The 25,824-nt window shown below is 42.9% G+C and overlaps 2 protein-coding genes across 6 annotated transcripts in view; one reads left to right on the top strand and one right to left on the bottom strand.

The window, feature by feature from the left end:
- The window catches only part of GKN2 (gastrokine 2), a 129,762-nt gene that overhangs the window by 60,209 nt on the left and 43,729 nt on the right, over window positions 1–25,824 (bottom strand). The window lies entirely within an intron of this gene.
- ANTXR1 (ANTXR cell adhesion molecule 1) overlaps window positions 8,149–25,824 on the top strand; it is a 193,416-nt gene continuing 175,740 nt past the window's right edge. For all 5 annotated transcript variants that reach the window (XR_005595222.1, XM_039527926.1, XM_039527927.1 and 2 more), the window contains exons 1-3: window positions 8,149–8,977; window positions 23,865–23,936; window positions 24,929–25,000. Coding sequence is in view for 4 of the 5 variants with exons in the window: in XM_039527926.1 (XP_039383860.1) it covers window positions 8,826–8,977; window positions 23,865–23,936; window positions 24,929–25,000 (296 nt within the window). In the remaining variant the exon portion in view is untranslated. The remainder of the gene's footprint in view (window positions 8,978–23,864; window positions 23,937–24,928; window positions 25,001–25,824) is intronic.

The following is a 25,824-nucleotide window of genomic DNA, read 5'->3' as shown; positions in this document are numbered from 1 at the left end:
CTGGCTCTTTCTTCTGCTCTAATGGCACTGGCGAAGACCCAATCTAAAATGGTGGACTGAAGGCACTGAAAAATTGCAGCATTGAGCTAATTTCATGGTTTCCATGCAGTCCAGGTTTAGCATAAGCTCCTTGAGGTGGGGACTGTGGGTGAAATCTTGGCCCCATTGAAGTCAATGGGAGTTTTGACATTGACTTTCATGGAGTCAGGATTTTACCTGGTCTCTTTAGCTCAGCACATGTCAGGTACTTTATAAATAAAAATGAATGATATTAATTTAACTACAAAGGATAGACTGAAGCTTAAAGTCAAGCATGTTGAACACAGTCCTTCAAGGACTGGTTTTTCAAATAATTAATAAGGCATTGTTACATTTTTGCTGCTACTATGCCTAACATCTCTTGTGATAAACCCACTAAGGAACTTCTTAGTGCACATCAGCAGGGTCCATATGCCAACTTAATGCACAGCAGTTTAGTGTTCTGTATGCTCACAAGCTTCCCACAATGCTGTGTATGAGAACTCCCATGAGAACAGGGCAATATGCTCACTGCACATCTCACTTCATAAAAGAAAACATTCATGGTAAGAGATGGGCAAAACCAATAACACTAGGGCTCTAAATTTCAGAGGGCTGTCATGACCAGTACAATGGGGAAGATAGTAAGACTGGGGAGGGGCAGACAGGCAGCCTACAGCACTCTCTCCCTCTTCCCCCCCGCCCACATCATTTACACATAGAAATTATCTTCACACACAAGTGGGACCAGCTGTAGCATCATTACATACAGCAGTGCGACAGTTAATATGTGTTAATTCTCTCTCTCCCTCTCTCTCTCTCACGCACACACATACTGCAGCCCATGAAATCCACTTCCCCAAAATTATTAGGTCTTTAACACAAAGCTCTACTGTACTTTTCTACAACATTTCATGTCTAGCATTTTTAGTGAGCGAGGGACAGAGCGAGTGGAAATTCTGACATCCTGCCCCCCCCACCCTCCCGCCTCGAACATAGTTGCCAGAATCTGTAAAAGAGCCAGGGCTTCTTTTTGTAGGCACAATCATCTTGCCACTGTCATTTGACCACAAATAAAAAAGCAGGCTTGCAGAGAGGAACAAATGGATGAGAAATAGCTCTAAAGAAAGAAAACCCAAAGCCAAAGCACATATGAACTGCTTTTCACTTTATCAGCTGCTCTCCCCATCTTGATCACTGCTTCAAGCTTTCTCAGATGCCTTATTCACTGGCTCTTTCCCAAGCCATACTGAGCCGACTGTCAGCCTGAATGCATAGCTGCATATAGGGAATATGATTCCCTGCCTTTCCCCTCTTTTTCCTCTGCTCATTTAGAGCTTCTGGCCAAACTTATTTTCCTGAGGCTCTTTCAGGATTTTCATTGCTTGCTTTTTCTCATCTCAGGGCCAACTGGAAACAAATCTAAATAAATATATAATTTTTCAGTTTAGCTTTTCACTTTTAGCAGGTTACAGGCTGAGGGCTAGATTCCAACTGCAGTCATGATGGCGCAAGCCTGGAGCTATTCTTCTGACTTTGGTGAAGTTACGGTGGTGACCATGAGACCAGAATCTGGTCAAAGCTCGTCAAGGGATTTTTTTTTCTTCACCCTTCCCACTTAGAGGAACTTTTGTTTCCTGTATTCAGATCATTTTCTTCATCGAATGTCTAAACTCATGCACAAGCCAGGCTTCCCTCTCCAACACAGTACCGCACCTACACATGTGCACCAGCCTTTTACACAGCTGCCCGGTGTGTTTTCAACATCAGCCTGACAGCGAAGTCCCTCAAGTGTATGTTTATTAGATTTAGAAGGGTCTCCCAGGTGACACTTTCAAATGGAAGGTCCTTTCTGTTCTGAGTGTCCATATACTCTTGCTACAGGAGCTATAGTTGCGCTCCAGAGCACCCAGCGGTTATTGTGGCTGCAGAGTACTGAAGCAGCCAAAATGTCACACATGGCTTAAACAAGATCTGATCATTGAAAATGTACAACTTAAAGCCAAGTCTTTGAGTCTTCAATTCAAATGTTATTTCTACCCTAACACATTGATGTGAAACCTGGGAATCCATCATAGGCACAGGCTGACATCGAAATGTCTTTGAAAGCAAATGCCTAAGGAAAATACTAGATAGTTGATGGATTGAATTTATAAGCAATTCTGAGATTTGTCAAAGAGTTCAACAATTCCTTATCTCTAAAGTTCTCCAGAAGAGAATGTTATATCCTTGGGGGCAGCCAGTTTAGGAAGAAATCACTTGAGGCCAGACAGCAGACAGCTAACAAAACCACCATTTTATTTACAGACACAGAGAGCTCACTCAGCCGGCTGAAGCTGGCTGAGCTAACCCATAATAATCTAACTCAGTTGCCATAGCAACAAAAACCATGACAACCAAATACACAACAATAAGAACATCCCCTAAATAAAACACACACTAGACTAGAGAAGAAGGGTAGACTGCCTCCATTCCCGGCTAAACCCTGGGGATTATTTTGCCCTAGCTAAAGATCCAGCCGATGAGGAGGCCTTCTGTCTCTAGGTCGATTACGGCGAACTTCTGGTGTTATTGCACCCAAAAGCACTAGGGGCTCAGGGTCCGCAGCACGAATGGGTGAGGAGGTGGTATCAGCTCGTGCTGGGCAAAGGGGTATCTCAGCCGCCGGCAGTAATGGAGGAGAACAGTCAGGAACAGGTGACTCGTGATTCGGTGCCTCACCAGAAGAGGTGAAGTCAGACCCCTCAACTGCAGATGGGTCCTGAGGACTGGCATGACCTGGCAACAGCTGATCTACATGTCGCCGCCAGGTAAGATTCTCTGCAGTCCGGACTGTGTAGGAAACAGGTCCTGTTTGAGTGATGACTGTGGCCGGGACCCATTTAGCTCTGAAAGTATAATTCCGAGCCAAAACTGGCTGTCCCGGGCTAAAGGTTCGGTCTTTTGCTCTGGGTGCCCGTCTGATGACTTGATATTGCTGCTGATGTTGCACAGTTTGTCGGGGTTCAGAAGGTTTCAGCAGATCAAAGCAAGTGCGCAGCTGTCGTCCCAACATTAGAAAGGCCGGAGATGCCTGGGTCGTAGCAGGGAGTAGGTTTTAGCCCCTACAACACTTAAGAATATTGGCACCTTCTTTGTTTCTGTAATGTCATTTGCAATACCAAAAAGCTCAAAACGCTCAGTATACATATGCCACTGCTCTATATTCTCCAGTGGCCTGGTCAGAGTAGCCATGATTTTAGTTTCACTTTCACAGTCAGTGCAAACAAGCAGTATTTTTATTTGTTTGTTTTGTACCTTGACTTCTACTTCCTTCTGTTACTGGAGCAGCACCAGGATCCCATCCATCGTCGCCACTTGTTATATCCTTGGGGGCAGCCGGTTTAGGAAGAAATCACTTGAGGCCAGACAGCAGACAGCTAACAAAACCACCATTTTATTTACAGACACAGAGAGCTCACTCAGCCGGCTGAAGCTGGCTGTGCTAACCCATAATAATCTAACTCAGTTGCCATAGCAACAAAAACCATGACAACCAAATACACAACAGAGAAGATGGACATAAGTGGGACATGTGTTAAGAATGAAACCAAAGCATCTGCCATGGCAGGTGTGCCATTGGGTAGCTGGAGGAACATGTAAAAGGGGTTGGGTGAAAGAATCCCTACACTGAAAAGTACTTAGAAAAGAAAAACTTGTGGGACTTAACAACACAGAGAAAATGCAGAAAGACCCAGGATAGACAGGGATGGTGTAGCCTTGTACATGTCCTAAGCAATGTATAATGGCACTGGAAGGATTCAGATTGGTGAAAAAATAATAACTAGCTTAAATGAGATCTGTTGGGAGCTTAATGCCTCTTGAAATCAGTGTTGTTGTAGCGATGTCAGTCCGAGGATTTTAGAGAGACAAGGTGGGTGAGGAAATTTATTTAGCTGCTGAGGTATGGGTTTAAAAGCCCAACCTTAATAATCCTAGTTCTTTTTTATTTTTAGATTGCTAAGAGCTTTACAAAGGAGATTAGTATCATTACTCCCACTTTACAAATGGGGAAACTACGGCAGAAAGCAGGGAAGTAACATGCCCAAACTCACCCAGCAGCTCACTGCCAGAGATGGGAAGAGCGCACAAGTCCCTTGAATCCAATGCTGCTGTCCTAGCCACTTAACTACAGGTTGATCTGCTGCTGGCTAGGAAGCCATTGGTGCAGTCAGGAATAGAATTCTGCTTTCCTGATTCCCAGCATAGGCCTCCTTAGACCACAGCTGGGTGAGCACAGAACTACACAGAAGAGATTTCCTTATTTACCACAAATAGTACCATCTCAGGCTCAATCCAGCAGTGGCAGCCGTAGCAGCAGGTGAGAAAAAAGCCATGCTCCCCTAGTACTGCAGAGTTCCCCCGGGGTATGCATGGACTGTGGGGCAGTAGGGCTTGCTTGTTAACCTCCCCCTCCCACCCCCCCCACCGGAGGTGGAGTAGGGGGTCAGGGTATGTCTACACTACGGGATTATTCCGATTTTACATAAACCGTTTTTAAAAACAGATTGTATAAAGTCGAGTGCACGCGGCCATGCGAAGCACAGTATTGCGGCAGTGTGCTTCCATGTACCGAGACTAGCATCGATTTCCAAAGCATTGCACTGTGGGTAGCTATCCCGTAGCTATCCCATAGTTCCCGCAGTCTCCCCTGCCCATTGGAATTCTGGGTGGAGATCCCAATGCAAAAACAGTGTCACAGATGATTCTGGGTAAATGTCGTCACTCAATCCTCCCTCCATGACATCAATGGCAGACAATCATTTTGCGCCCTTTTTCCCTGGATTGCCCTGGCAGACGCCATAGCATGGCAACCATGCAGCCCGTTTAGCCTTTTGTCACTGTCACCGTATGTGTACTGGATGCTGCTGACAGACGTGGTACTGCAGTGCTACACAGCAGCATTCATTTGCCTTTGCAAGGTAGCAGAGACGGTTACCAGCTATAGCACCATCTGCAATTGGAAATTGGCAATGACGTTTATCAGTCATTTTGCACCGTTGGCAATTGGAAATTGGCGATGACGGTTATCAGTCCTTTTGTACCATCTGCTGCTGTCATGGGTGCTCCTGGCTGGCCTCGCTGAGGTCGGCCGGGGGCACATGGACAAAAATGGGAATGACTCCCCAGGTCATTCAGTCCTGCCTAGAATATGGGGCAAGTGTACTAGAGAACCAGAGAGCACAGCCGCTCCGGGTCAGAGCCCCAGAAATCCCGCAGAAATGATGATTCCATTCTAGGGGGTGCCCCTGCAACAACCCCACCCATTGCTTCCCTCCTTCCCCAATCCTCCTGGGCTACCATGGCAGTGGTTCCCCCCCCCCCCATTTGTGTGATGAAGTAATAAAGAATGCAGGAATAAGAAACACTGAGTTTTTAGTGAGATAAAATGAGGGGGAGGCAGCCTCCCGCTGCTATGATAGTCCAGGCAGTACAGATTCTTCATTAGACATGAAAAGGAGGGGCTTATGGAGCTCAGCCCCCAGTTGCTATGATGAGGATGGTTTTCAATCCTTTTGAACTGTCTGCTGGGAATGACCAGGAGTTATTCCCATTGCTGCCCAGGCACCCCTGGCCAACCTCACCAAGGCCAGCCAGGAGCACTCACAGGATGATGAGGACGGTTTTCCACCATTTTGCACTGTCTGCCATCAGGAAAGGAAGGAGAGGGGATGCTGCTGTTCAGCGCCGCAGCACCGCGTCTATCAGCAGCATGCAGTAAACATACGGTGACACTGAAAAAAGGCGAGAAATGATTTTTTTCCCCTTTGCTTTCATGGGGGAGGAAGGGAGGTAAATTGACAAGATATACCCTGAACCACCCGGGACAATGTTTTTGACCCTTCAGGCATTGGGAGCTCAGCTAAGAATGCAAATGCTTTTCGGAGACTGCAGGGACTGTGGGATAGCTGGAGTCCTCAGTCCCCCCTCCCTCCCTCCATGAGCGTCTATTTGATTCTTTGGCTTTCCATTACGCTTGTCACGCAGCACTGTGTTGAGTCCCTGCTATGGGCTCTGTCTGGAGATTTTTTCAAATGCTTTGGCATTTCGTCTTCTGAAACGAAGCTCTGATAGAACAGATTTGTCTCCCCATAAAGCGATCAGATCTAGTATCTCCTGTACAGTCCGTGCTGATCAGCGCTCCACGCTGGGCAAACAGGAAATGAAATTCAAAAGTTCGCGGGGCTTTTCCTGTCTACCTGGCCAGTGTATCCAAGTTCAGATTGCTTTCCAGAGCGGTCACAATGGTGCACTGTGGGATACCGCCCAGAGGCCAATACCGTCGAATTGCGGCCACACTAACCCTAATCCGACATGGCAATACCGATTTCAGCGCTACTCCCCTCGTCAGGAAGGAGTACAGAAATCGGTTTTAAGAGCCCTTTATATCGATATAAAGGGCTTCGTTGTGTGGACGGGTGCAACGTTAAATCGGTTTAACGCTGCTAAATTTGGTATAAACGCGTAATGTAGACCAGGCCTCAGAGACTCTGCAAGGTCAAGGTGAGTGGAAGGCAGGCCTAACATGCATGCGGAGCAAGTTCTGGAAGCATTTAGGCTAGTATGTTAATGGGGATGATACCCAGATTCAAGGAGTGACATATTCTGTGACTATTAGGATCCAGACGTAGGTGCCTGTTGCTTGCTCTTAATCCAGAGTTGCCAACTTTTGAAATCTCATTGATTGTTTTTTTTTCTTTAAACCGCAGCTCCTAGAGTCAAGATATTTACATGAGAATCTCCACTTTCATTTAAAAATAAGGAGGTGTCTGGCCCTCGTGGTTGTAGACCAAGGGTAGGCAACCTATGGCACATGTGCCAAAGGCGGCACGCGAGCTGATTTTCAGTGGCACTCACACTGCCCGGGTCCTGGCCACTGGTCCGGGGGGTTCTGCATTTTAATTTAATTTTAAATGAAGCTTCTTAAACATTTTTAAAACCATATTTACTTTACATACAAAATAGTTCAGTTATGTATTATAGACTTATAGAAAGAGACCTTCTAAAAATGTTAAAGTGGATTACTGGCACGCGAAACCTTAAATTAGAGTGAATAAATGTAGACTCGGCACACGACTTCTGAAAGGTTGCTGACCCCTGTTGCAGAGAAACAGCTTAAAAGCCAAGCCCTGTACAGCTAAAAGGCTCAGAAATCAAGGTGAAATAAAAAGGACCCATAATGTATCATTCAAAAAAATCACACCTCATGATTTTTGAATGCTTGAGGTTGTCTCTACTACTAATGATATGCAATGCTATTGCAAGGTCTGTGGTATAACTAGGCTTAGCTGATGTTTAAACAATAGCATCACACACAAGCTTAATGATCCCCCAGGCTAGCTTAGTTCTTTTGCAATACTCTCCTCCACCCCATCTCTCTCTCTTATTTAAAACCAGGCAAACTCCCTTATGTCACTCTCCTTAATGAGTTCATTACAGACACCTGAAGCTTCCCAGCCAGGCTGATTAGCCCACAAAGCCCTGGCTGGGATGATTTAGTTGGTGTTGGTCCTGCTTTGAGCAGGGGGTTGGACTAGATGACCTCCTGAGGTCCCTTCCAACCCTAATATTCTATTATTCTAATGTTCAGCTGTACTGCTGTTGCTTTGCTAATTCTTGAGAGGAATTTGGTAGATGGGGGTTCATAAGTTATCTTGCTGTGTTGCTAGATTCACTCCCTATTCCCAGTGGCAGCTCAGCACACTGTGCTCTGACAGTGAGAATTTTCCCTAGCATACAAGAACACAGACGGGCTCAGACAGGATTCACCTGTCTAAACCCACAGAACTGCCTTTGCAGATTCCAAGAAACCATTTTGTAGCAAAGAATGAGTGGGACTACAGAACCTTGCTGAGTTTCCTTGGCTAATCAACCAGGCAGGAGAAATGCTGTAGCCTCAGGTGCTGAAATGAGCTCATTAAGGGAAATTCTGGAAAGGCACCTCCTTGATTAGGTAGGGAGATAAGTGTGCTTAATAAATAACTGAATGTTTAATTACTAGAAAAATACACTGGGCCAAACTCCCTCTCATTTACTGCTGCTGTAAGTCTGGAGTAACTCTGGATTTACACTTATGTGTCTGTGAACAGAATTCAGACCCCTACCTAAATTGGTGGCAAACACCAAACATGTATGTGTGTTATGTTATGTAATGTAAATGAGTAGTCCCATGTAGGCCTGTGCATCAGTGTATGCAAGATAGGTCACATGCATGCAACCAAAATTGCTGCAGCATACACTCTGTAAGCTCTGGGCATGAGTATTCTAATTAATATCCTTTCAGAGACTCCAGTCTGTTTTGTCAGGCCTTCACCACAAGATGGCATTCTCTGAACTTTCTTTTGTAAGAAACAACAAAACCCACCACCCACAATAACAATAATAATTAAGAAGAAACACTCCAAACCCTCCTCAGATTCTCTGATATCTGGGGCAAAGCAAGAATTGTTAGGAAGTAGTTTCTCCTGTTGCAAAACAATTATACTGCTTTTGGAGAGCTGCAGGGGAGAGTGACGGAGAAGTCCCTTTAAATAAAAAAAGCGAAATACAGTATTGTGCATCTTGAAATCCGAAACCAAGAAACAGAACTGCAGGGGAAACAAGGGGAAAAAGTCTTGCAATTTCAGAGGACAATTGCTGCAAGTGGAGTTTAAGGAGCAAAATATATGTATATACATTTTAAAGCCATTGAAAGGCATTTTTGGACAAGGCTATGAAATAAGGGAGCTTTGGAAGAAGAGAACTTTTCCCCCCCCTTTCTGGATATAATGGCTATTGCAAAGCAAAGAGTCTTGAGATTCGGCTTCAGGTTTCTCTTCTTCGCAACGTTTGTGTTAGCCTGTGATGGACAAGGTGGAAATAAAGAGAACGGAGGTCCTGCTTGTTATGGAGGATTTGATTTGTACTTCATTTTAGACAAGTAAGTTGGTTTGTTTTTGTTTTAGATGAATCCTTTGCCAAGGCATGGAAATTGAATCAATTGGCACTTACAAGACATCATGTCTCCAAGGGACCTGAAAAAGGTCCTACTCTTATGGCTTTATTTTTGTTTTGGTAACTTCTACAGTAGCTAGAATATGTCTTTCTGCAATGATATATAGAGTAAATTTGCCCAGCTTTGGGAATTGAAATGTTTTGTTATTGTGACTAGTGTAGATGCTATAGTGGATACTTTACAGTGTCCTAAAATTGGCAGTGGGGAAGGATGGGAGGGAGGGATAAAAACCTGGTTATATTTGCTTTTTCTCTGACTTGCAAAGGTTGAGGCACTTCTAAAAGGAGATGGCAGGAGAACGTTACCAGAGGCATTAATTTTTAGCTCACCTTTCAGAGGAAATGCCAGTCTGACTGAAGTGTTACTGTTTAACCATTTTCCCCATTAGATCCAAATGTTCCAGTTTAAGTGACTAGCTGATTAAAAAAAAACCCACCTCTTTAACGGCTGAGTACTTTGTTTCAAAGAAAATCTGATTTTGATCACTGTGATGGAAAATATATAGACTTTCTTAATCCATTTTTTTTAAAGTCAGCCAATTTTTATCAGCTCTCAGTCAGATTTTCTTTGTTCCCAGTTAATGAAAGGCATATTTTTACTGCTTAACCAACCAATAGTATACAGTGAGGATAAATGCTTACTCGTGTTATTTACCACTCATATGATACGTCATTGTTTTTGCATTGGTAGCTTCTTGCTGTAATTTAAAGGCCTTCAAATTGCACTATAGACAAGTCGAAAAGATAGGAAGCTCTCTAAAAAAGTGTGGAAAAGAAACTAGTTAACCCCATCTGTATTTTGCAGTGGCTCCCAGATTCCATTAGTATAAAAGCCCATTCTACATTACAATTAGTTATGCAGCAAGATACTTGATTAAAAAAAAAGATAAATACACTGGATATTTAGGAAAACCAGATTGTTAAATACTCAAGGGAAATGATTTTATTTTCATTTTACTTAGTCCAATGAAAAAGTTCTTCTCACCTACAGCTTCTTATTGCTTTGGTCATTCTGTTCTGTCATTTGGAATAGTTCCTTTTATCACCAGATTTCATAGCAATGCTTTTAAAAAAAAAGTTGAGTATGATTTCTATTGCAGATTACTTACATACACTAAGTTTTCCCTAAGGTTAAAGTTGAGGTGGCTGGAGGTTTTTCCCCGCTGAGTAGATATGCTTTGTTATACCTTTGAGTTAGGTGAATGGCTATGAAAATTAAACTAAATCGAATGCATCCTCTTATGACACACAAAGTGAAAATTTGCTCAGCCAGTACAAATCCTAAAGGTAGAAATGCTGCACCAGTACGTGTATATCACTGGTTCATGTTACACTTCTGTAAGCCTCATTTTGCACTGGTGCAGCTTCTCTACATTTGGGTTTTTCACTGGTGCAAAATTCTTTAATGTAGAAAGGGTCACAGATGGGGCCTGATTCAAAATCCATTGAAAAATTTCCATGGGCTTAGGAGTAGGTTCACAGTGCTTAGGTACTACCATGTTGGATGTTCTGTGGACCTGATCTTGCAAGAAACTGAGAACTTCTGTGGAGATGGGTGTGATCAGCACCTCACAAAGGGGGCTCAGTACCCGGCAGGATTGGTCATCCAAACACCTTAGATAGAGAGTAGCAAGAAATGGCCAAAGCTACCACCTCCTTTATACCTTCTTTATGTTTTGCAAAAAATGGGTTATCTGGTCCCCATCAGTCCTGATGTAAGTGGATATAATTCCAACAACTTCTGTGGAGTTGCTGTCAGGCACAATGGGTTTGAATTTGGCCCCATGTTCATATGCTGTCTGTTGTTATCCTGTCAGGTTAATTGCCCATATGTGTTGTGTGGCTGAGCAGTGATCCATGGTGTACCTCGTGAACCTCACAGTCTACTCCTCAGTTAACATGTTACACTGACAGTGGTGTCTAGGTGTGGTTTTGTTTGGCGTGGGGCAGGCATAGTTTAAAACTGCATCTTTTCTTCATCCTGATGATCTCAGGGTCGTTCTTGTTCAGCTTCCGGACAGAGTTTAGCAACACAAGGTCATGTGGCCCTGTGGACAGTGGGTGGGAGGGGGAGATCTCGAAAGGATGGGCTTTCATCAAGTATCCATTGCTGCCAAAATGATAGGAATCCTTTACACACTATCTTAGGAAGCATGGGGGAATAACAATCGGCCTCAGTGATTTCCTAGCAGGGTTACCCCACATGTCTTGGGCAGTCAGTCGGTTTGCTAATCTCATGTTATCATTCTAGGGTATAAAGACAGAACAGAAATACTGGGATTATTCTTGATCCAGCCACCATGTGAAATGATCAGTTTGCATGCAGGGTTTCAGAGCATTCTGTCTGCAGCCTGGATGCCTCTCCTGTCCATGGTCTGGGGGAACACATTCAGTTGAACAGTGTATCAAGTGAGTAGCCAGGACCCCATAATGATAATGCAGAACCCTCTGCACAAGGACTAGGCATGATGGCACAGATTCAGAGCATAGCCTGGAATGGCCATTTTATTCAATGACAGATTACATGCTCATTGTAAATATCCTTTTTGCTGTAGTCTGACTCTGAGGGAAGGTCTGAGAGCTAGTCAGAGTTCTGACATGAGATTCTGCATGCAGTACCATCAACAGCCATGCCATGTTGTACAAGTAGCATGGTTACAGGGCATGACATGGATTTAAATGGATACTAAATCTAATTAGGCACTGAAGCACAGGAGACGGTAGAGGGCTCCAGCATTGCTTTACTTCTAGGGCTGTGTTTATTTTTTTAATATTATTTCTTATGTCTCAGAATGAAACTCTTCCCCATTCCTGATAAGGGTCCTTTATCACTGGGGCTTTAATTATTTTTAAGGTAGATCCAAATGAAGACAGTGAAGCAGATCCTGATCTCATTGCTATTCACGTCCTGGTGCACTCAGAGGTACAATCAGGAACTGTTCCCCATTGTTCTGGATGTAGTACAAAACCCACATGAAAACATGCTTCCTGCCTTGAAGAGTTAAGAACTTGGGAATTGGGAGACCTAGTCTCCTGTCTCTGACAGTGGCCAGCAACTGATGCGGTAGAGGAAGAAGTGAGAACCCCACGGTAGCAGATGTGGGATAATCTACCCATTTGCATTACGTCTCATCCTGATCTCTATTAGCTAGAGATGGGCTGGTGATTTGAAGTTTAATATCCCTTTCAAAAGGATGATGATGATAATTATGAACACTCAGAATATTCATGATATCTATATAAATGTCCAATCAATTTTTTCTTAGTTGAGTTTACAGTCCAAGGCCCCAAACCTACAAACTCTTACACATTTCTTCTGGTGTTTGAGCCTTTAGAGTTCTGGTCAGGTCTCATTTTCAAATTTTTCTCTGTAACCCGGAGGGCTAGAAAGTTATTGAACAAAAAACAACAACAAAGCAGCTGAGGTGATCCTGTATTCACTTGTATCTAAGTAAAACACCAAATATCATGAGACTCATCAATTGCCAGCGCTGGATTTCTTATAGGCATCTTGCAGAAACAGGTCTCAAGAAGAGATTTGAAGGTGAAGAGGGTAGTACAGAAGAGATGAGGAGTGGCATTCTATGCATAAGGGGCAGTGTGGAAGAAGGTCCTAGTGGGAAGCTAGCAAACAGGCAAATGATGTTAGCACTATCAATGGAGAAGAGGACCCAGGATGAAATAGGGGAAATAAGACAGAAGGAAAACTTGTGAAGGGTCTTGAAGATGAATGAAGCTTGAACAAGGAACCAAGGTCAACCTTGAGTTTGTTTTGAAAAAGAGGGAGACAATGGAGAGATTTGAAGTCAATGGAAAGATTCCCAGTGGTCTTTAGATTAGGCTCTCAAAGGAGGTTAGAATGACAGGGAAAGAAGACAACCTTATTCGCTCGGTTTTGTGTGGACTGAAGGGGTACAACAGGATGTCAGGTATGCCAGAGAAGAGTTGTTTATGATAATCAAGACAGGAGATGAGGAAGGCTTGGATAAGAGTTCTGACTCTCTGAACAGCATGCAAAGAATTGCTCTTAGAAATGTTACAGAAGAAGCAGCAAAATCTGGATGCAGCCTGGATGTGCAGAGCAAGAGAGGAGTCAAAGATCCCTTAGGTTACAGATCTGAGTGTTGAGTCCTAATTCACTTAGTCAAAACTCCCATTGATTTCAAAGGGCACACTCCTGAGACATCAATGGATGTTCTGGGTGCTGAGAACAGGATTTAGCCATTTGTAACATTGCCTGAGAAAGGAGGCCAGGCTGTGAATTAGGAATTTTGCATTAAGAACTCAAGCTTTGGTCCAGTGAGAGAAACGAATGACTTTCCATTGTGGTTTATTTTAATCCTGATATTTGTACTTCTGCAGCAAAAAAGATCAATATCTGAAATCAGGACCTTCAATATTATCTGAGATGTTCATTGCCAGTGTGGTCTGAGTCCTGTAATCACCTGGGCTGAGGTTTTCAAAGCTGCTTTAGGGTATTTAGACCCAGATATTCCATTAGTTTTAATGTAGGATCTGGGTTTAAATCCCCTAGACTTTTTTGAAAATCTCAGTCTATACCTTTTCTTCCAGTTTCCTTGTTGAGAGAGGTTTTCTAGGCAAGAAATATGAAGTTATCCCAGCCTTCCAGGTACATACTAGCACCACAGAGCATGCAGTGCCCAGTCCAACAGGTTCCATCAGTGAGAACAACTATTTGGATAGAAAAAAAGGGAATTTTTGGACTGGCTGGTTTACTGTTTAGCAATGTGCTGAACCAATCAGAGATTTCTCTGACTGCAGAATGTTTTCCACAGATGTGTGCAAGTAACAGGAACTTCTTTTCATCCCTGGTTTTATGGGGTTATTGGCAAAATGTACCCGGAGGCAGATATTTTTTGATCATGCAGCATAAACTGCATTGCTGCTCAGTGCAGTTAGAGGGGGCTAATGTTCTTTAGCACTGGTGTTTTTAGATTGTATTGTATTTACTTTTGGATTAATTAAATTAGATGGTGTGATAGTGGAACTCATGAAGAAATCTCTCCTGGTATCTCATTATGTTGGACCCGAGTATTATGGAAATAAGGAAGCTGGGTGTAGTTATGGATGTTTGTTTGTGTGAATTAGAGGTTGGGACAGCTGAATTCTTGTGGCACATCACCTTTTTATGATTTGAATTGCAGTATTGCCTAGGAGACTCAGTCGTGGACCAGGACCCCATTGTTCTAGGTGCTGTACAAACACAACAAAATGATGCTCCCTGTTCCAAACAGCTTACAATCTAAGTCTAAGATAAGAGACAACAGAAGGCTACAGACAGATAGGGAAGCCTATGGAAACAATGAGAAGATATTGGTCAGCATGATAGGTAGACCATTCTTTTGGTTGGTTTGTTCCATTTACTATTATCTAGCAAACCTGGGGGGAGGGATAGCTCAGTAGTTTGAGCATTGGCCTGCTAAACTCAGGATTGTGAGTTCAGCCCTTGAGGGGGCCTCCTAGGGATCTGGGGCAAAATCAGTACTTGGTCCTGCTAGTGAAGACAGGGGGCTGGACTCAATGACCTTTCAGGGTACCTTTCAGTTCTATGAGATAGGTATATCTCCATACACGTGTCACAGCATATGATTGACTAATGCATTTATCCATCCCATTTATAATATGTCTAGCACCAGTCAGTTGAACACTGGTTAGGAAAGGCTCACGGAACCATTGATTTGCAATTCAGGAGGTGAATAATAAATCCTGGCACTAATATTTTCTATCATTTACAAGCCCAAAGTTAAAGGCCTTATTTTCAAAGGGGACATCGCAGAACAGCCGACATTTTATTCCCACCCACACGAACAAATGCATGAAACTGATTTGTCGGTGAATGCATGCAAACAGGTGTGCACATGCAAAAATTTGCATGAGCCAGATGAAAAATCTGACGGTAAGAGAATAGTGATGAAGGGAGGCAAGTAATCTGAGCCATTTCCTGTGATCCTTTCATTGTCCATCCAGCCAGTTATTCTATTTTTTAACAAACCGCATTGAAATGAACTCCCGCTATTAAAAGTACATATAACAAATAAAGGGTTAGATCTCCCTTATACTAGCTTTACTTGATGTAACTCTGTTGACTTAAATAACTCCTGTAACTCCTCATTTGCACCAGTATAAATAAGTGGAAATTGAGCTCACTGAGTGATGGGAAGCAGACAAAAATAAGAAATTGACATCACAAATTTGACATCACATAGACACAAGACTGTCCTCCAGGAACCACTTCCTGTGGGGAGAGGGGTGATTCTTCCTATGGGAGAAACAAAAGCTCTAGCAAAATCCAGCCACAGAACTTTCTGGAACAGAGTACTAGTCTAGCTGTTTTAGTCACCAGAGATACAGGCTCTGTGGAATGAAGACACTTTTACCTCTAAGGAACCAGTTCAAATTTGTCCCAGGTCACTTGAGACAAAAGCTTTTTACTATCTGATGACTGGTGACCATTCTGAAAGGTTTCAATCCAGTTTGTAATGGTCTGGTGTCTACCACACACAGTTGGCACAGCTGTTGGTTGTCTCACTAAGTTGACCAAGGCATATAGGCTGAGCTTCCTGCTTGCTCCCCATTATATGTGTTTCTTTAACATGAGGTGTAAGGTGTGTTGTCAGGACTGTGGAGAAGCTTGTAGTTCAGTTGTCTTTGTACCTGTTCTGTGGATAAATGTAACATAAGAATGGCCATACTGACCAATGGTCCACCTAGCCCAGTATCCTGTCTTCCAGCAGTGGCCAATGCCAGATGCTTCAGAGGGAATGAACAGAACAGGTTATCATCAAGTGATCCATCCTCTGTTATCCAACCACAGCATCTGGCAAACAGAGGCTAGGGACACCCAGAGTATGGGGTTGCATCCCAGACTATCTTGGTTAATAGCCATTGATAGACCTATCCTCCATGAACTTACTTAGTTCTTTTTTGACCTTCATTATAGTTTTGACCTTCACAACGTCCCCTGGCAACTAGTTCCACAGGTCGACTGCACTGTGTGAAGAAGTACTTCCATTTGTTTATTTTAAACCTGCTGCCTATTAATTTCACTGGGTGGCCACTGGTTCTTGTGTTATATGAAGAGTAAATAACACTTCCTTATTCACTTTCTCCAAACCATTCATGATTTTATACATCTCTAACACATCCCCCCTTAATTGTCTCTTTTTCCAAGCTGAGAAGTCCCAGACTTTTTAATCTCGTCTCATATGGAAGCTGTTCCATGCCCTTAATCATTTTTGTTGCCCTTATCTGTATGTTTTCCCATTTAAATATATCTTTTTTTGGAGAGGGGGCAACCAGAACTGCTGGCAGTATTCAAGGTGTGGGTGTGCCATGGATTGGTAGTATCTGTTGCCTGATCTACAAAGGATGAGAGACTGTAACAGATTCACAACTAATGAGCCTGGTTCTTTGGCTCAAACTGTAAAAACATTTGCATTTAGCTCTGGAGATCTGCAGTTCAATTCCTGAGGTCAAACGTGATGGCAGCTGTGACATAATCACAGGCTAACTGACTTCAGTGGAATTCTTGTCCTCTTAGACTTGGACTGCATTTGGTCATTAGGACAAAACTCTGCTCTGGTTGCACCTGAGCAAGCCCTGAAACACGGATCACACATCACACTACAATGTTCAATGGCTGGTCTTTATTAGTGAGTGGCCTCGTGTTAAGTGCAGCTCAAACAATATATAGTCTATGATTCAATCCAGATCAACAGAGTTAAATCACTTTGCTAACAGTGATGGGGTATGTCCAAACCTATTGGCTTTTTCCAAATGTCTCTTGGAATACTTGGGAAGATGGAATGAAGTGGCTGGCTCTTCCAATAAAACCGTACTGATTTCTAAAGAGCACAGTAAGATGCTGCAACAAAATTTCCTGGGCCAAATTCAGCTGTCATTGATAGCCATGGAATGAAGCGGAGTGACTCCATTCTTGCACTGGCATAACTGAGAGAAGAATCTGACCACCATCAATCTCTAAACCAAGCACCTTTCTTTTTTGTTTTGTCCGCTGTTGGCATGTACGTACAAGTAGATATGAGCTGAGATTAATAGATTCCAAGGCCAGAAGGGGCCATTGTGATCACTGATTGCATGAAGTCCATGGGCCTGATTCTGTTTTCGCGTACACTGGTGTAACTCCACTGGCATCATTGGAGGAGAGGAAACCAGTGTAAACATAAACAAGTGTCATTGGAAGTGTAAACAAGTGTGATTGGAATTGGACACTGTGATTGGCGGGGTGACATTGATGTAAAGCGCATGAATAATAATTTGGCCCCAATTCAGGAAAGCATTCTAGCACATGTTTAACTTTGAGCATACTTTTAAATATTAAAGTCAATGGGACTAAAGAATATGCTTAATTGCTTTCCTGAATCAAGGCATTACCGTGCAATGGTAGAAACTCCGAGCCAGATCTGGTTCTCATTTATACCAGTGTAAGTCTTCTAGCCTAATTTGGATTTACCAAATGCTAATGTCGTTGATAGTGGAATTTACCTACTTAATGGTTTAAGTCTACTCCAAGTATGTATTTTTTTCTGCAGTAAAGAGAGTTCCTGGCACCCTCATTATGATATTTCTTAGCTGCTGTGCACAAACACTGTACAAGGCGTAAGGTTGCATCATCTTGACAGGTTGATCATTTTGTTCCTCTTGCTAGATCTACAGTTATAAACATAACAAAATTCAGATGTTTTGTTTTAAACAGTTAGGCTTTATAGAAATGCTTATCCCATTCAGACAACTTATTGACTGGTAATTAAAATATAATTATATCATTTTGCAGCAATGGTGCAAAAACTGCTAGTAACATGACTATAGCATTTTGTGCTATTATGGTTGATTATAACAGTTGTTGGGTTTGGGGTTTGTTATTTTTTTAATGGCTGATCCCTGGTTAAATTGAGACATGGATCCAAACTGCACCAGGTTTTGAACTTGCAAGAGCAAAACCACACTTGTCTCTATTTGATATGAGCTAAACTGGAACCAAATATCTGAACTTCTTGGAAGTCTGGGGGGATCAGCTAAATGGGACCCAGATCTTGTGAACCCCGTCCTGGTTTGACGTGTGTTTGTGATGCAAAAACCAAAACCACTCACCGCTCTGGATATTCATGTGTTCTTTTATTAGATTTGAGGGGTCCTTTCGGAGACATAAGGGTATTTATTCAGGCAAAGCTTCTGTTGATCTCAATGAGATTCCTCCACCCCTGCAGAGTATGAATAATAATAAGGGGGCTTGGTACTCCTTCCATTGAAGTCAATGGCAAAACTCGAATTGCCTTCAGTGTGCACAAGATGAGGTCGTAAGCAGGGATTGAAGGATTTGACCTTTTGTCTAAAGGAGAGTCTTTGAATTCCAGATTTTGCTGCCTTTTGGGGGTTTTTTGAGGATAAAGAGCAAGCGACAAACAGTGCCAAGTAAACAGCTCCCAATAAAACCATGTCTGATGCAGCTGTTAGGGTTGGACTTGCCGTGGTTAAATGTCAAGTTGAAGATGCTCTGAGAAGAGGAAGAGCAGAAAGCAGGGGTGGCTGAATAACTGAGGGTATGTCTACTTTGCAATTAAACACCCACAGCTGATCCGTACCAGCTGGCTGGGGTCATGGGGATGTTTATCTGCTTCAACCTGAGCTCTGGGATCCTCCCACCTCACAGGGTCTTATAGCCCGGGATCCAGCCTGAGCCAGAATGTCTACACTGCAATTAAACAGCCCCTAGCCCAAGCTCTGCGAACCTGAGTCAGCTGGCATGGGCCAGCTGCAGGGTTTTAATTGCAGTGTAGACATAACTTGAGAAGTGAATAGTCAAAGAGGCTTCATTGTCATTATAAAATAATACTTGGCCTATGCACAGTGCCTTTCATCTGCAGATACTGCTGTGCATTATGTGTATTAATGAATTTAGGTTTGCAATGCCCCTGTGATCATCACCATCTGCATTTTAAAAGGAGGCATGGAGAACTTAAGGGGTTAGATTTTCATATGAGTTCAGGTGCCATTTAAGCGCCAAAATAAGTAGCCAGGTTTTCAAAAGTGCTCAGCCCTTGGCATGTACATTTGGGTGCTGAGCTCTGTTGTCAGTCTGTCAGCAAGTGCCACAATGAGGGATGCTTTTGGAAGATTGGACCTTTCTTTAGTTTCTTGGATGGGAACTGAGCTCCCTTGACAATCTGACCTCAGTTGTGAGCACCTGGACTAGGACTTGGGACACGGGCCTCTGAGTCCCTGGCTCTAACCACAGCTCAGAAATGAGAACCAATCAACATTACAACATGTACAGGGAGGAGAACTGAAAATCTCATCACTAGTGAGCCTGCTGCTGTTGCATCTGTAGACACAGCTGTGATGCCAATTTGCCCGGCTGAAGAGAGCGTACCAATAGCAAACAGTTCCACTGGGTCATGTGGGCAACCCACAGTCCCAGAAACCACGTTACTGGATAATATACGGGAAGGTGGAACTACAGTATTTGGTACTAGTGTCTGGGACTATGAATTCAGCATCAACAAGCTCTTCAATGCATGCACAGTATAATAGTTCTTGATTGGATTTTGCTAGCATGGTGTAACGAACTGGCTTTGTGTGTGTAAGTTAATGAGGGCCCGGAGAGAGGGTAAGAAATCTGCTACTAACATTAGATAAAGGACTTTTTGATAAGTCAAATGTCTGAGAACAGGTTGGGAAACCAGCAACTACTGGTCTCCAGTACCAGTTTGGATACCTGCTCTCTCTCTCTGTCAGGCCTCAAGCAAGTCACTTAACATCCAAGAAGTGAGAGGGATAGCATGGTGGTTTGAGCATTGGCCTGCTTAAACCCAGGGTTGTGAGTTCAATCCCTGAGGGGGCCCTCTAAGGAACTGGGGTAAAAATCTATTTGGGGATTGGTCCTTCCTTGAGCAGGGGGTTGGACTAGATGACCTCTGAGGTCACTTCTAACCCTGATTCTCTATGTCTTTCCCACCTCTGTAAAAATGGGTCTAACAATCCTAACCTATCAGACAAGAGATGTCATGACAATTAGTTACTTGGAGCTTGTGAAGGCTTTTTGAAAGTAGAAATGACTGTATAATAGGAAGGATAATGTGTGCTTGTCATGGAGTAAAATGAGCATTCTCAATATTTTCCATATAGTGACACCACACGCATATATGGAGCACCCCTTTCCCATCTAGAAGGGACCCCTCTCCCTTTTAGCAGTAATTAGACTCCCTAATATGTGTTTGTTACCCCAGTAGGGCATGGGGCAACCCCCCCACATTGAGAAGCCCTGTACTGGAGGCAATGGCATACAGTCAGTTATATGCAAAAGATTTAATTTTGGGGAACCAGTTCTGACCTCACAGTGGTGTAACTTTGCTGAAGACAATGGATTGACTCTGGATTAACGCCTCCCTACCTGAGATGAGAATCTGGCCCTTTTTGCATGGGCCTAGTGAGTTGTTTTTATAAATATCATCATAGAGAGAAGGATAAGAAGCTCTGCTAAACCCCCATGTGAAATCTCTGCCGGTCTTGGACCTTGTGCTGCTCTTCCCCTCTGTGTGAATGTATGTGTGGGAAGGTTTCATGGAAAAAGAAGAGCTGTAATTTTAGATGTTTGGATTCTTGTTCCAAAGAATTGGGGGGAGGGTGAAATTGAAACTGCAGCTTATGTGGAGAATTAAAAAGCAGCGCGTAACTGAGAAAACTGCCTTTTCCAAAACCACTTAAAACCAAGTCCAGTGGAACAACAATCACAAAGGCAAACATTTAAACAGAGAATGTAGTTTGCTGGCAACTGGCATACAACTGACTCAAGCAACTGGGTTTTAAACTCAGTTCTGGCTAATGCTGTGCTTTAAAAAAAATTAAAAGAAAAACCAACCCCAGGATTTCTCTCAGCCATGGAAAATGGCACTGTTTTATATAACGACCTACATACCATATGGGCTCTGTGGCTGTTTCTCATTTGCAGCTGCCTCACTGTGTTTAAGAAAAAAAATCATGAAAACCAGCTTAGTTCAGAGGCTTCTAATAGGAACATCGGAATACAATGCAACAATGATCAGTAGGTGATGATTCTGGTAGAGAGAAGGAGTGTTGCCTAGTGGAAAGAGCACTGAACTGGGACTTGGGAAAACTGGATTCAATTCCTGGCTCTGCCACTGGCCTGTTGTGTGACCTTGGACAAGTCACTTTGACTCTCTGTGCTTCAGTTTCCCCATCTGTAAATGACCCCCCCACCTTTTTGTAAAGTGTTTTGAGATTTACCGATGAAAAGTACTGTATTGGAACTAGGTATTATTATTCGGGTCGAAATTCTGATCTCATGGAAGTCAATGGGAAAACTCCCACTGATTTAATTGAGAGCAGAAAGAGGGCCCATGATCAATTTTCATCTGAAACTAAGAATTTACATGCAAGCCGGAAAGCACTGCAGTGTCATTGACTAAAGTGAAGAACGCACAAAGCCATGTAGCAGAACTATGGTTCGGGGTCTCAGAACAAGAAAGTAAATCAGGTTTTTACTGAGTTGCTGTGAACAAAAATGAAACAAATCTATGAATAATCCATACACTGTGGCTTGGCTTTGCATTGCACTTAGTCAGGGAAGTGATGTCACGTCATTAACAGCCAGGCCGGACTTGTATGCACCAGCTTCTGCATGTTGTGATGATTTCATTTATGGCTCTCAGTCTGGTTTCCCAGAGAGGAGACATAACAGAGAAATGTTAGATACTTTTACCTCTTTTTTCAAAAGCTTATCCACGCCCAGCCCCAAACCTCCACATTTCTAGTCTCTTGGATGATATTCAACTCAGCCTTTAAGAGGAATATTGTTGCTCTTTCAGTTGTAAGACTCTGTAACGGCAGAATAAAGAAAAACCCAAGCGAGTGGACTGAAACAAAGTAAACTCAATGAGAGTACTTGTGTCAGTGCTCACCAGTGTTAGTAAGGATTGCACAAATCTATGCATAGACTGATAAGCAGACTTGCTGCGTAGATTGTCTAGTTAACCTCGCTGTTTTGCTGTTTATCAATGTAAAAAGGAAAAATCCTGGCTCAGTCCCAATCCAATAAAAATCAATGACAGATCTCCCTGTGAACTCACTGGGAGCAGGATTAAGGCCCAATCGGTGTGACCCTAGGCACCCCTATATTCACACCCTACCCACTGCAGCAATAATATCTTGATGAAATAGGCCCTGTCAGGTATCATATGAAAGCTAATAGCATACTGGTTATTAATATCACTGTAAAATGCATATATTAATATTATATGTGAAGTTGTGAATTCCCTCTGTATGATGTTAGTAGGACATATGTAAGACAAGACAGTCTAGTGTAGGTAAAGGTAATAAACAGGTCTGTCCTAGATAAATGAATGTGGCTTTACCTAAGTTTACATGTTAGCTGTAACCAAAGCTATCGAACTAAACCACTGGGGGTTATCCTGCTCCTGAACTCGAAAGACAGAGAATTAACATGGCTCCTGTACCCCAGAGAGAGACAAAAGACTGAATCCCCAGGAGGCCTTCTTGACTTGTAAGAAAAAGGCAATCTCTTTGGGACTATAAGGAGCAAAGAGAGACTCCATCTTTAGCCTTCATCTTAGGAGACAAAGAAACCAAGTGATTTGATCTCTGTGGTGGGTCCAGGCCAGTAAAAAAGCTGGAAAGGAGACTGTGTGAGAAAGAAACCATCTTGAACAAAAACTGTATCTTGCTAGCTTGAGTTTTAGACTTTTGGATGCATGTTTTCATTTTTATTTGTTTGCAGCCATCTCTACCTTTATCTCTTTTACTTGGTATCACTTAATCCATGCTCTTTTGTTAATAAACTTGATTTACTTTTACTGTAAACTAATTCCTTGCTGTGCTTGAAGGGAAGGGTATATTTACCCTGTTAAATTAATAAGCTGTGATGTACAGGCTCTTTAACAGAGCACTTATCTTCTGTCAATGTACAGTGGCAGGGGCTGTGCATTGCAAAAAAAAAAAAAACTCTGAGGAGCTCGGGTGCTGGCATTCACTGATTGCCACCTGCTTGGTAAGGTTTAGGCCAGGAGAGCCTTGAGGAGTCTTCTGGTGAAGAAGACAGACTGGTGTGGCAGGGAGCTCACAGAGAGTCTAATCTCCAGCAAAACTCACTCTTGCTGAGGTGGATAGGTAACTCTGTGGCCCACAGCGCTGAGTATTCCAGCAGCGTGTCACAGTCTCTTTTACCGCAGTGCTAGAGAATACACCAGTTATGGCTGAATTATAGGTCTAAGATATTTTACCTCTCATTGTCACCAGCACAATGGAAACAGTGGTTTAGATTTAGGAATCTTTCCTTCCTTCCAAATGCATTATGTTCCCTAAATGCACTCAAGCTGATAGCTAGGCACAATGACACGGTGAGTAAGCCAATGGAATCCACCCAAAATACTTGACAATGACATAGATCAGCGCTAACCCTGGGTTATTTGATTACTGCCAAGTTAAAGGTCTAACGGAGCTGCCATATATTCTTGTCAAGAAGCAGCCTCAAATGCTCAACTGAAGTATAAATTATATGCTTCGCGTTTCAAAGTTGTGTCTGAGATATGATGCGATTTCCACCCCCCACTCCCTAACCCCACTTTAAGGAAACACAGAAAGGAGTTTTAGTTGTAGAATTTTAGGTGTAGATTTAGTTGTAAAAGAAATGATGAGATGAACAGATGTATAACAATACATTAGGCTGGGAAATAATAAAGCAGTGGCCTAACTATATGAAATTAAACTAATATTTCCTGCAATGATTGTTTTCCCAGATCAGGAAGCGTCCTGCACCACTGGAATGAAATCTATTTTTTCGTAGAACATCTTGCCCACAAGTTCATAAGGTAAGAAATGCTGGTTTTGCAGATAAACCCAACTGGGTGATGTGAGCTGCGAACTCAAGGTCAGATCCCATGTGGTGCATAAGGATGTATGCTGATTCATACCAACCGACAGTCAGACCCTAGGTCTTTTTAAGGGATTGAGTCCTGTTCATTTTTTTTATGCAAGATGCCCCATTAATTTCAATGTTAGTACTCCAGAGGTGAGCAGCAATTGGTGCAAATGCACTAAGCCCCTGAAAATGAACAAATAAATCACTTCTATCTCTAATTTCTATGGGTCAGATTATACCATCCTGTGGAAGTACCATGGGGAGGGTAAAGATACCTCTAAGGCTCTCAGCTGCCATGCGGTGGAAGAAGGGGAGTGGAGTTTGCCTCTGCAGGAAGCAATCAGGAGCAATGTCTTTCCAAACCCCTTGAATGTTCCAGTAGCTGTGGGGCGAGCCTGTGGGTCGTGAGTCCAGCGTGAGAAGTGAAAAGACACAGGCTAGTCTCCTTGCACCTCCACATAGTGGTAAGGGGACACTGAAGTGTACAAACTTGCTTCTGAGGCATAACCTCCTTGTGGAAATTATGCAAACAGGAATGGCATTCACTTCTAGAGGGAACTGCTTAAGAATTTCCATGGTTTTGCAAGGAGGAATGAGACTTCATAAGGTTCCCATCTGCTGATTCCAGATAGCTCTATTTAGGCCTCCATCTTCTTATGATTACATTATTATTATGGTAGCAGCCACAGGTCCCAATCAAGATCACACCCCCATTGTGCTAGGTGCTGTACATACATCTAGTGAGAGAGAGTCCCTGCCCTAAAGATCTTACAAGAAGACAAGACAGAGAAAGGGTTGGAGGGCAGCAGTGGTACAAGGAAGTGCCATTGTGAGGAGCCGGAAGGGTAAAGCAAGAGAGAGGAGAAATTCTGACTAGGTGAATGAATGGAGAAATGGCTTGCAAATCATTCACTCTCATTTCTGTCTATTCTCCATCTCCAGCCCCCAGCTGAGGATGTCATTCATTGTTTTCTCAACTAGAGGCTCAACTCTAATGAGGTTAACTGAAGACAGGTAAGAAGAATTTGGGGCAATAGCACAAAGCAATGTCCTTCCTTTTGCACTTTCTCCCTTTTTCTGGCTAGTGCATTCTGGCTTCATATCAAATAACTCAATAACTTTAAATCACTTGGCTGTACTTAACATCTGATATGCATGTTAGGCTCTTAAAGGAAGAGCCAGTCGAAAATTTAATCAACATCGTTTTTTGGTGGAAAATTGTTTTTTCCCCCCAGAGAGTGTCTGCTTTCCTTGAAAATTTTTCATTCTTTCCATTAGAAAAGAAAATTGAAAAACCCAAAATTTTCAGCTGAAACCCAAAGAAGTTGTTTGTTTTGACAAATATTTGAAATTTTCTGTGGAAATTTCTTCCATCCTCCTCGCCCCCCCATTCATTTTCTGTCCAGTGGTTCGCCTTTGTGTCACAAAACCTGGCTTTTGTTTAGTGTTTCAGTATAGAGGCAAAGGGCTAAATGGGCCATGGAGATGGGGTGACTGGGAAGGAAGGGGAAGCCGGTAATTTCCCCCACCTTTCCCCGCCATTGAGTCCCAGTGAATCCTTTCCTTTCTCTTCTTGCATCAAATTCATGCTCTTTTGTCCTCTTCTTCAGAGTCTTGTATTGTCTCCCCATAATCTACCCTTCTACTTTAATTTCCCCCTATTCCCCATCTTGTTCCCAATTCCTACCATGTTGTTCCTCTCTTGCTCCTACTCCCAGCTTTATACCATCAGTTATGTTACCACTGGCTCTTGAAACTGTTTCCCCTCTACTTGGCAACCTAGGTGAAGTTCCCCTCCTTAAATCTACTTCTTCTAGGATAATTCAGTACTTGGGTTG

Source organism: Mauremys reevesii, linkage group 2 (assembly GCF_016161935.1).
Source record: "Mauremys reevesii isolate NIE-2019 linkage group 2, ASM1616193v1, whole genome shotgun sequence".
NCBI lineage: Eukaryota > Metazoa > Chordata > Testudines > Geoemydidae > Mauremys > Mauremys reevesii.
This window is presented reverse-complemented; position numbering and strand designations above follow the sequence as displayed.